The sequence below is a fragment of the Anomaloglossus baeobatrachus genome, chromosome 2 (assembly GCF_048569485.1).
Source record: "Anomaloglossus baeobatrachus isolate aAnoBae1 chromosome 2, aAnoBae1.hap1, whole genome shotgun sequence".
In the NCBI taxonomy this organism is placed as follows: Eukaryota; Metazoa; Chordata; class Amphibia; order Anura; family Aromobatidae; genus Anomaloglossus; species Anomaloglossus baeobatrachus.
In genome coordinates, this window is record NC_134354.1 from 327,126,362 (window position 1) to 327,138,708 (window position 12,347).

Below are 12,347 nucleotides of genomic sequence, written 5' to 3' on the forward strand. Positions count from 1 at the left end.
TTTTGGATAAGTATATCCAAAAAGGTTTAGTGCCACGTGGCTTCCGTGTCCAAATTTTTCCCTCGTTTGAAGTGGAGGATATCATCTTCAAGACCAAGTGGGAAGAATTTGCACACATTTGTTCCACTGGTTTCTTGACCCTATTGCGTGACCACAACAGTTCTACCTTGCTGGAGATTGAGACCGAGATGGACAACCTTTTGTCCACTATCAAATCCAACCTATCAGAAGATGCCTTACAGCGATTTAATGAGGAGATGGATCTTGAATCTCAAAAGTGTGAGAGAGAAGTGGTGGAGTACAAGTCCAAAAAATTCCAAAGAGATTTGTCTGATAAAGCCAATAATCGAGTTTATAGATGGAAAGCTAGTGCCGCAAGAGCACGATCACAGTCCCGCACGGGTTTTAAAACTCGATCCAGATCAACATCTTTGAGATCAGGCAGCTCCATGGATGACGTCCGATCTGTGGTTTCCGAGAGTTCACATAACACTGATGATTTTGGTGGAATTACTACTAGGAGTGGCCCGAAAAAACCTGGACCTTCTACCGGGCCCTGGCAAGTCTCAGGATAGTAAATCCAAAAACAATCTCCAGGTAATCAATCTGTCCAATCATCTTCTCTCGGAAGCTCAGAACGAGGTTTTGTCCCTGGGTCTGTCCTTCTCTCCTACCAACTCTTTCCATTATTTCCCAGCTTTAAAGGATCTGCACCTCTTTTCGAGGAAACTTATTTTGAAGAAACTTCACAACAAAAGAGGTGTTTGTTTGGACACAATGACTGATCTGGAACGATAAGCCCTTGCAGCACTAGAAGAACTATTGTTGGAACAAACTATTGATCCAGGTACGTCTCCCACTTTTCTTCATCCCAGGTCAACAAGGTTCCCCCTTTGTCAGTTTGCCCAGCCGTCGAATTTTTTACTAAACTTGTTATGGAGGCTTTCAAGGCAATCTCTACTCGGCGTAATTTTGACAATCTCACAAGAAAGCAGAGAGAGGCCTTGAATCAACTTCAGCAACTCGATGACGTCGTTTTCAAAGCAGCTGACAAAGGGGGCAACATTGTGATCTGGCCCACGGTACAGTATGAGAGAGAAGCTTATAAACAACTCAGAGATAAAGAGACGTACCAAAAACTGGACTTTGACCCCACCACCTCTTTCTCTCTCAAACTCCAGAAAATTCTCTCTAAGGCCCATGATTTGGGAATCATATCTAAAAAGATGTTCGATGGTCTGATGGTTAGGTTCCCCAAGGCTCCCACACTATATCTCCTCCCCAAGATCCACAAGGATGCCGCTAACCCTCCTGGCCGTCCGATCGTGTCTGGCATTGATGGATTCTGTGAACCAGTATGTAGAGTCATTGATTTTTATCTTAGACCTTCAGTTGAATCACTTCCATCTTATGCCAAAGAAACGACGGACGTGCTCATGAGGGTTGACGGCATCTCAATGGAGTCTGATGTACTTTTCGTCACAATGGACGTTGAATCGTTGTATACTTGTATACGACACGAAAATGGCGTCCGAGCAGCCCGTTTTTTCCTTGGACTGTCCGGTCGGGACCCAGAGCTGAACGAACTAGTAGTCAAGCTGCTAAACTTTGCCCTGTCACACAACTATTTCAATTTTAAGAACTCCTTCTATCTTCAGAAGCGCGGCACTGCGATGGGCACGGCCTGTGCACCTTCGTACACCAACCTGTTCCTGGGTTTCTGGGAAAGGCAGGTCTTTGGTGACGAGGGTGTGCAGGCCGCTGCCCAGGTGCAGTGCTGGATCAGATATATTGAGGATATCCTGATGTTTTGGCAGGGCACTGTGGAGCAGCTCGACTCGTTCGTTCAGTGTCTTAATTCTAATACTCTTAACATCAAAACTTACTTATCAACATAGCTCTCGTCGTATAGATTTCCTGGATTTTGTCCTAGAAGTTGATGGCAACCAACGTGTTCAGACTGATGTTTTTCGTAAAACCACATCAGTCAATGCACTCCTTCACGCCTCCTCGGGACATACAGGGTCTACAATTAGAGCTATCCCGACCGGACAATTCCTACGGATGATGCGCATTTGCTCCTCGGATGCCAAATTCGAGGCACAGGCCGATGATTTAAAAACACGTTTTGAGGAGAGGGGATATAGCCGTCGGTGCAGCAAAAAGGGTTACCTACGAGCTAAACATACCCCTAGGACTTCACTCCTCCATCAGCCATCGATACGTCTTGATAGTGATCCTAGTCCTCGGTTTATTTCCACCTATAATTCCGAGTGGCACAGAATGCGGGACATCCTGGCCCGCCACTGGTCTGTTCTCAAAACGGACCCTGTTTTGTCTCGGTCTCTCTCTCCCGCCCCTTTGGCCACAGCTCGGCGAGCTAGAAATTTGAGTGACCTATTGGTCCATAGCCACCTCATCGCTAAAAGCCCCAATCCATTTTGGTTCTAGTGGCCCCACTTTGGGGTGTATTCCTTGCGGACACTGTCTTGCCTGCGCCAATGTCCTCCGCTCTAACTCCACCAGTTCCGATTCCCAATGTACTTATATGATTAGACATCGGATTTCGTGTGGCACAGTTAATGTCATTTACTATGCCACTTGTAACTGTCCTCTCATTTATGTGGGACTTACATCCAGGGAATTACGGATACGGGTGAGAGAGCATGTGAGGGACATTGGCGCAGCCAAGACAGTGGACGATTTTTCTTTACTTAAAACCTTACCCCGCCACTTCAAAAAGTACCACAATTGCGATCCCAGGTCCCTAAAAGTGCGTGGGATTGATGTGGTCCATAGTGGCATAAGGGGTGGTAACATCAAAAAAATGCTTTCCCAAAGGGAAACCAAATGGATTGTGGCTTTGGACACGGTCGCTCCTAAGCGTCTTAATGAAGCCTTGAGCTTTGCCTCATTTTTGTAGGCTATATCTCCTTTGTTTCTTTTGGTGGTGTTTTCTCGGTTTTAATGTTTTGCAATGGCACTGCCTTGGTCTATATTGCTATTGCATACTATTAAAGCAAACTTGTATATGATAAGGTTTGTGTAATTTTTCCATTGCAAAAACAGGTGTCTGGTTTCTTGTGGTTTTTAACTTTTTTTAACTCATATTTTTTCATATTTTTCCTTTTTTCTTTAGCTTTTCATTATATGTTGCTACATGCCCCATGTGACTCCCTACCAAATGGATCGGACCTGATTATTTTGAAAACTATTGATATCCAGATATGTTGTTCTATCTATACTCCATCTGGGGATCCTTATGCCTTTACAGCCATCGATTTTGCATTCTGAAGACTTATTTATTAATTATTTATTATTTTTTGTTAGGTTCTCATTGTTACCTATTCTACACGGCTTAGTGCCAATCGTCATGTATACATGCTATTTATTATGAATAACTATATTGGCATTCTACACTCTCTTTGCTTTACCTATACTTTCCCCTGTCTGCTTTCCTCTATATGTACAAACATCTCTGATTGTCCATTCACAGTGGCTGGAGTCTTGTGCGCGTGCGCGCGCCGGCTCTCCGTCCCCTGGCGTCTCTATGGAGTCCGCGCGTGCGCGGTGGCTCGGGCATTTAATGCTCGGACCCCCGCGCATGCGCCTGACTCCTTGACTGCCGGGGTTGCGCAACGGGGGGCGTTGTGGCTGGCCTGAGCATGCGCCGACTGCCTCCAGGAACTGTGAATCCTTTTCGCGGTTTCACTTACCGCGGAGGCACTTAGGAGTTGCACAACCGGACATGTGCATCACCTACTACTCTTCCCCCATGATGAAGCGGTAAGCAACGTGCTGCTAACCGCGAAATGTACGTCGGGCCTTTTTTCACCACCAGACTCAGGTAATTATGTTTCCCACATGGGCAACTTTGCTCCTCCGCTGACATTTGACTTCATTCTAACATGTGTTTACAATATGTTTCTGGATAATCTCTGCTTTAAATTTTCCTAGCATTACCCCCATCGTTACTCAGTGTATAATAGACTACTGTTATTTCAGTGTCACTACACACCTTGCACCCGCAGGTATTGTAGCCCCTCAACACCACTTTTGCCTTAACTATTCCCATTATTTCCTATTAGTGCATATTATACGACTGTCATTCCAGTCTCTGTATACCACTTGCATGTATTGAAGCTCTCTAATAAGGATTTTTCTGGATTACTTCTGCCTAAACTATTCCCAGTATTGCTCCCTATTGCCCATCAGTGCATATTATATGACTGTCTTTCCAGTATTTGTATACCATTTGCACTTGCATGTATTGTAGCCCCCTACTAGGGTTATCAATATCTTTTACCTAAAAAAAAAAACAACCTTTCCCTTGGCCCTGTTGGTCATCCTGTCAACCTGGTATCTATCATTTATATTGTTCCACCTTTCAGGTCGGACAATCTTATATAGATTCACCCTTTACAGGACCTCAGGCCTCCCTTATCCAGTTTACATATTAACATCCTCTTTCTACACTCATATTACCCATTGTATGTCAAGGATATAGGAGCTTTATCATATCTCTTTCTTTGGGAACATCCTTTTCCTCTTTCTCTTTACCAGGCCACTGTTCTGCTCATACCATCTGCCTCCCATCCTCCCTTCTTGCAACATTTTATAACTTGTTACCCATGTAATGCACTTTGCACTTTGAAAATGTGTAATAAATTTGTGATATGTCTTCAGCAATTTTTGCTCATGTTCTCCTTTTTTTGTCATTATACTGTACATGGAGGCCTGGGGAGGCTGCATTATACTGTACATGGAGGCCTGGGGAGGCTGCATTCTACTGTACATGGAGGCCTGGGGAGGCTGGCAGCATTATTATAGATGGAGGCCTGGGGAGGATGGCAGCATTATTATAGATGGAGGCCTGGAGAGGCTGGCTGCATTATTATACATGGACGCCTGGAGAGGCTGGCAGCATTATTATACATGGAGGCCTGGGGAGGCTGGCTGCATTATTATCCATGGAGGCCTGGGGAGGCTGTCTGCATTATTATACATGGAGGCCTGGGGAGACTGGCTGCATTATTATACATGGAGGCCTGGAGAGGCTGGCTGCATTATTATACATGGAGGCCTAGGGAGGTTGGCTGCATTATTATACATGGAGGACTGGGGAGGCTGGCAGCATTATTATAGATGGAGGCCTGGAGAGGCTGGCTGCATTATTATACATGGAGGCCTGGGGAGGCTGGCAGCATTATTATAGATGGAGGCCTGGAGAGGCTGGCTGCATTATTATACATGGAGGCCTGGGGAGGCTGGCAGCATTATTATAGATGGAGGCCTGGAGAGGCTGGCTGCATTATTATACATGGAGGACTGGGGAGGCTGGGTGCATTATTATATATGGAGGTCTGGGGGGACTGCATAATAAACATGAAGGACACCTTATGCATGGACAAAGGCTGCATTATACAGGAAACCTGGTTGCTTATTATCCCGTACCCTGTCATTATCCAGTATCCCAAGTGTCAGTGTACGTGGAGGAAGGGGGGCCCAGCTCTGAACTTTGCACCGGGGCCCATCAAACTCTAGTTACGCCACTGATTGCAGCATATCTGGATACAATAAATTATTGTGATAAGATAATGGCCCTGCACATTAGTAGCTCTGACACAGTGCTATTACTATTATTATACATGTATTGATTGGCCTTGGTTGCTCTGAGTGCAGCTGTAGTGGTTTAGCTCATTGTTTATTCTTGCTCACCTTTTTTTAATGGCATGTCTCGGTTAATAAAAATATTTTTTTTTTTTTACTCTGGTCGTGTTGTGCCAATTCTTGTAGGTTGTATTGCTTTGAGCAGACTGTTTATTGAATGATGGTCAGAACAGTTATTCGTTAATTCTGTGTCTGATCTGATTTTGAAGCATTTCTGATAGATCCTTCACAGATTCTGTAAACAGCACAGGCGTTCTGCACATAGCCACACTACAATGCAACTCAAACTGTCAGCAATGATGTAAATAGTCTAGCGTTTAATGTATTCTAATTATGGATCAAGTGCAACTTCAAAAGGCCAAAGTTTTTCTAATTGTGGATCATTGCAGAGACTTGCCAAACGTGAGCAAATTAAAAGTGGGATAAAATAATAAATAATATCTGTCATTGCTGAAAATATTCGCCCAAGGAGTTTTACGGTTTCTTCAAGCAGGCGTGATCTAAGTATTTGCCCTTAAACACTAGAGATTCTGGAGCGGGTGACTTAGGGAAAAATATACCAGCACGTTCTAACCACCTCTCTAAAAACAGCTATGCTTTATTGAGGATTTCTGACTGAAGTGATACCAAACAGGTTAACTTAAAGACCCATCATACTTCAGAAAACTGAGGGGTTTTGTTTCATTCCATGGCATCATTGCTTTAATGATTATACTGGATAAAGAAATCGACCTTTAAGTGTAGCTTTCTTGAGCACTTTCATTGCATACAGATGATTGTTGTCAGGAGGGGTGATCTTTCGAACCAAAAATACCTGTAAAGAAAAAAAAAAAAATATATATATATATATGTATATACTGTATATTTTTAGAGTAAGGACAGCTTCACACATCAGTGTTTTTGGCATTTATCCTAGCTTTTTTTTAAGGATAGATCGCAGACCAATACAATACATGTGCCAATTCACAGTCCAAAAAAAAAAAAATTGTATGGCACTCGCCAATGCAAGTGTCCTCATGAAAGAAAAAATGTGATCCTACACAGATGTCATTCCTGTGCGGTCCATATTTCACTGGTTAATCGGTAGAAGAAGAAAAATTGTTTTCATTCTTTATACAAGAATAATGGAAGCAAAAAAAAGATAAAAAGTGACAAATGAATGAATCACAAATGCTTATTAGAGCACTAAAAAAAAAAGCAGACTGTTTTTCACGTGAGAAACCCTCCCCCCCTTCCCAGATGTGTGAAACTGGCTTTATGCTATGCATCGACTGGCCACAGATCTCCCAACCTAAGCGTGAAGCTTGGGCCCGGGGAGCCACGGCCAGTCAGTCTTTGGTATGATTTGCATAGATGCCTGAAGCAGCTCTTAAAGAGAGGCTGTCATCCACAACTACCAATTAAAGCATAAACATTTATATAGGTGACATAATTCCAATAAAAACCATATCAGGCATATACATTTTACCTTCATATTTGTTGAAAAATCTACTTGATTGGCAAATGAGGGTGCACCATTCAACCTTGGCACGACCTATGCCCAGTTATACCCTCATATTTGCATATTAATGCCAGTTCCATGTCTTGATTGGCAGCACTCTGTTGGTAATAGCCAATTGACATCAGTTTTGGTGTCTGGGCTAGGCTTGCGCACTAACACTGCAGTGTCCCGCTCCAATTTTCAGTGCAGGAGCGCACACAATGTGGTTGATATGGGTGATTTGAACTTGTAGGGTTTTTTCATATTTTTTAAAACTTTAATTTTTTACTGTTGTACAAGCCGCAATTATTTAATAGCTTGTGCTGTACAGAGCAGTGTATCTTCACTGCTCTGTACAGAAGAAATCACCATCTCCTATAAACACTGGCTTGCAGCCGGTGTTCACAGGAAGTTTGTCATGGCAGAGACAGGGTTCATCAGCTGACCCCTTGCTGTCATGACATGGCTTTCTGACAGCACAATAGTGCCCTGCAATCATGTGACGCCCTGGCAAAAACCAGGTAGTCACACAGCTTAGGCCCCCGCAGAACACCTCTGCCACACAGGGTTAAACCAGCCAACATGAAACCCTAGTCACCCCCCTCAGGGAAGGACAGATACACCAGTGGGCGGGACCAGGCGGATGGAGAACGCCCACCTAGGGGTCTGGAGAGCCTGGGGCGGGAAAACAGTCAGATAAGTGTAGAGTCGAGTTCAGAGAGGAGTGGAGGAGGCGAGCTCAGGCAGTCAAGGCCTGAAGTTCAAGCTGACAGGTGCCAGGGTCGGAGCCCTGACACCTTGGCTAGGTGGCAGACAGTAGCCAGTGCCAGCAGGAGACGGGAAGACGGCTGCTGGAGATCCGAGGTGGACCGGGACAGGGTTGTAGCCCGCCGGTGCCGACACCGGAGAACCGACCCGGAAACCGTGCACAGAGGGGGTACTTGGACCCTGAAGCCAGGACCGGCACAAACGGCCTAGCTAATTAACCAATTGAGGGCAGGATTCTAGGTCCTGTCCCAAACTAAGTCCCGAAAAGTAAACAACCACCCACAGAGAGGGATAGGGCATCTGCCAGGGCCTGTTAGATCCCACGGGTCAGCGTCTGATGGGCACAGCTCCCAACCAAAGGACCGGGAGTGGACTCCCCGTGTTACACCCCGGGAAGTCTATCTTAGAGCAACACGAAGTGCAGAGGAGAAAGGCATTGACTACTAGGCCAGGTGTGGGGCCTGATACGCTAGTCTGCAGAGGCCGGCCACCATCACCTTGGTTTACCAAAAGAACTGTGTTTACTGACTCCACACATCAGCGCAGCTACATCCAGCACCAGGCCAACCGAACTGTATGTGTGCTGATCCCTGCAACCCTGCACAACACTGGGCCCCGGGGCATCCATCCCACGGAGGGGTTAACATCCAGCTGCCAACACATCTCCCCCGGGTACCCCATCACCGCAGCGGTGGTGCTACATCTCACCACACACCGTGAGTGGCGTCTCAGACAGTTTACAACAAATGCCATACAATTACGTCCCCCTTTTCATTCGAAGTGTCCGCGCGACCCCCGGGTCTGGAGAACCCCTCGAGCCATACCATAGATCCGGCTGCTGGCACAGGGGCGGCACAATCATATCACAATAAAGTAAAAAAAACTTTACAGCACAAGATGATAGCAAATTCTGTTTGTGAAGTAAAACATTTCCCTAAAAATGATTTACCTCAAAGAGAAAGAATTGATCTTGTGCTGTAATATATATATACTTTTTCACTCCCCCCCGTTCAGGAGATGTGGTATGATCAGACCATGTCCCTGTATGGTCAGAAAAAGCCATTACATAGTGCATTGCAGGGACACATACTGTATTTTTCGGACTATAACAGGCACCAAACCATAAGACGCACCTAAGTTTTAGAGCAGGAAAATGTGGAAAAAATTCAAGCAAAAAATATGGTCAACACAAACTGTTATGGTTGAGGGGGTAGTTGTGAGAGAAAGGGGGTGTTCTGCTGCTGACACTGTTATGGTGTTATGGGGGTAATGCCCTTTAATTCTGTACTAATGTCAACCATCCTGGGCCCCTTCCAGGTGTATACTGCATGTCCTCCATCCTGGTGTATGTGTGTCCCATTATGGTAAACATGTCCTCCATCCAAAGAGTAAAAAAACCCCAAAACTATTATACATACCTTCCCTCCTCTTCCTTGATACGCAGAATCCTCTTCTGATGCCGGATATTGACATTAGCGTGTAAGAGGGGCAGTAGTGCATAAAAGGTGGGCAGGATTATGGGCATGGGAGGCAGTGAATATTAATCTTCTTTAATAGTGGCACACATGTTAACTCCAGCTGCTGCTGCTGCAGCCTGCTACTGCGACCCGGCTCCGCCGTCAATGCGGCCCCCCTTTCATCCAGCAAGCCAGGTACATCTGGACTATTAGACACACCCCCACTTTCCTCTAAAATTTAGAGCAAAAAAAGTGCGTCTTGTCTGAAAAATACGGCATATAAGACTCAGCACCTTTACATTTTTTTTTAAAATGCATCCAGTTGTGGAACTTATTATTCCAAGATCTACTGAGTAAAATTAACTTTGTTCATGGGAAAACCCCTTTAAGAGTCACATCACAAGACCAGAGCATTGAGTATTTCCTCATGAGCAAGAGCACACATCGTTCTAATTGTGAGGCCCCCCACCCAAAAAAAACCTTATTACAAAGGATCACAGAAGAGGATAACACAACTTTTCTGCCCTTACATTGTAAGTTTCCTCCTATTAAAGTCCCCCTTTCATTGCTCCTATAAAGTATGATACTAACAAAAGTGAGCCCCCAAAACAGTATGATACCTCCGCAGTGAATTCCTCCACATGCACGGTAAGATGAATTTACTGTTAGTGACCCCAACACAGTATTTTGCACCAACTGTAATCCCAACACAGCCAACCATACAATGTAATTGGCCCCACATAATCCTCCATACAGTATAATGGAACACACATCATGCTCCATACAGTATAATGAGCCCCACAGATTCTGTATGGAGGACTATGTGGAACAATTTTTCTGTATGAAGGACTGATGGCCTCACAAAGTTCTCCATACAGAATAATGGGCCCCCAATCGTCCTCCATATAGTATGATAGGCCCCTCATAATCCTCCATACAGTATAAGGGCTCCACATTAGAAATTGGCAACATTAAACATTTCCCATAAAATTATAACTGTCATTCTAGATCATAAAAACACAGGCAAAACCTGATAATGACATACATTAAATTACATACCAGTATTAAAGATGACAGCGTTCCTCTGGGTGAACAATAAAAAAATCTCTTTATTCCATCAGATGAGAAAACAGCAGCAAGCATGCTTGACAAAGACCACAAAGTCGAAACGTTGCTACTGTTTTTTCATCTTATGGAATAAAGAGATTTTTTATTGTTCACCCAGAGGAACGCTGTCATCTTTAAAACTGGTATGTCATTTCAAGTGATACCTTGATTGTGGATGTGCGTTCCTTAGGCTGCTTTCACACATCAGGTTTTTTACAATCTGGTTTGTGCCTGATGCAACGGATCAGTCTCTGTGTAAAAACTATTGTGACGGATCCGGTAAAAAATGGATTCGTTTTTTTTTTTTTGTTTTTTTTTTTTTAAGGCTGAGAGACAGGGAGACCCGCATCATCACCGCACATGCACCGGAACTCTCGCACGCACCATCTCTGTCCATACACCGGCACTCCCGCACACACCATCACTGCACATACACCGCCACTCCAGCACCCATCATCACCGCACATACACCGGCAATCCCGCACCCATCATCACCGTACATACACCGGCAATCCCGCACCCATCATCACCGCACGTACACCGGTACTCCCGCACACACCATCACCGCACATGCACCGGCAATCCCGCACCCATCACCGCACATACAACGGCACTCCCGCATGCACCATCACCGCACATACACCGGCACTCCCGCACGCACCATCACTGCACATGCACCGGCAATCCCGCACCCATCATCCCTGCACATACACCGGCACTCCCGCACGCACCATAACTGCACATACACCGACACTCCCGTATGCACCATCACCGCACATACACCGGCACTCTCGCACGCACCATCATCGCACATACACCGGCACTCCCGCACGCACCATCACTGCACATGCACCGGCACACCAGCACCCATCATCACCGCACATACACCGGCAATCCCGCACCCATCATCACCGTACATACACCGGCAATCCCGCACCCATCATCACCGCACGTACACCGGTACTCCCGCACGCACCATCTCCGCACATGCACCGGCAATCCCGCACCCATCACCGCACATACAACGGCACTCCCGCATGCACCATCACCGCACATACACCGGCACTCCCGCACGCACCATCACCGCACATGCACCGGCAATCCCGCACCCATCATCCCTGCACATACACCGGCACTCCCGCACGCACCATAACTGCACATACACCGACACTCCCGTATGCACCATCAACGCACATACACCGGCACTCCCGCACGCACCATCACCGCACATGCACCGACACACCCGCACCCATCATCACCGCACATGCACCGGCACACCCGCACCCATCATCACCGCACATGCACCGGCACTCCCGCACGCACCATCACCGCACATGCACTGACACTCCCGCACGCACCATCACTGCACATGCACTGGCAATTCCGCACCCATCATCACCGCACATACACCGGCACTCCCGCACGCACCATCAATGCACATACACCGGCACTCCCGCACGCACCATCACCGCACATACACCAACACTCCCGCACGCACCATCACCGCACATACACCGACACTCCCGCACGCACCATCACTGCACATGCACCGGCAATCCCGCACCCATCATCACCGCACATACACCGGCACTCTCGCATGCACCATCACTGCACATACACCGGCACTCCCGCATGCACCATCACTGCACATACACCAACACTCCCGCACGCACCATCACCGCACATACACGGGAACTCTCGCACGCACCATCACTGCACATACACCGCCACTCCTGCACCCATCATCACCGCACATACACCGGCAATCCCGCACGCACCATCACCGCACATGCACCGGCAATCCCGCACGCACCATCACCGCACATACACCGGCACTCCCGCACGCACCATCACCGCACATACAC

The 12,347-nt window shown here is 46.5% G+C and overlaps 1 protein-coding gene across 4 annotated transcripts in view; it reads right to left on the reverse strand.

The window, feature by feature from the left end:
* RPS6KA1 (ribosomal protein S6 kinase A1) overlaps positions 1 to 12,347 on the reverse strand; it is a 652,732-nt gene that overhangs the window by 281,947 nt on the left and 358,438 nt on the right. For all 4 annotated transcript variants that reach the window (XM_075335914.1, XM_075335912.1, XM_075335913.1 and 1 more), the window contains one exon: positions 6,403 to 6,484. In XM_075335914.1, coding sequence (XP_075192029.1) covers positions 6,403 to 6,484 — 82 coding nt within the window. The remainder of the gene's footprint in view (positions 1 to 6,402; positions 6,485 to 12,347) is intronic.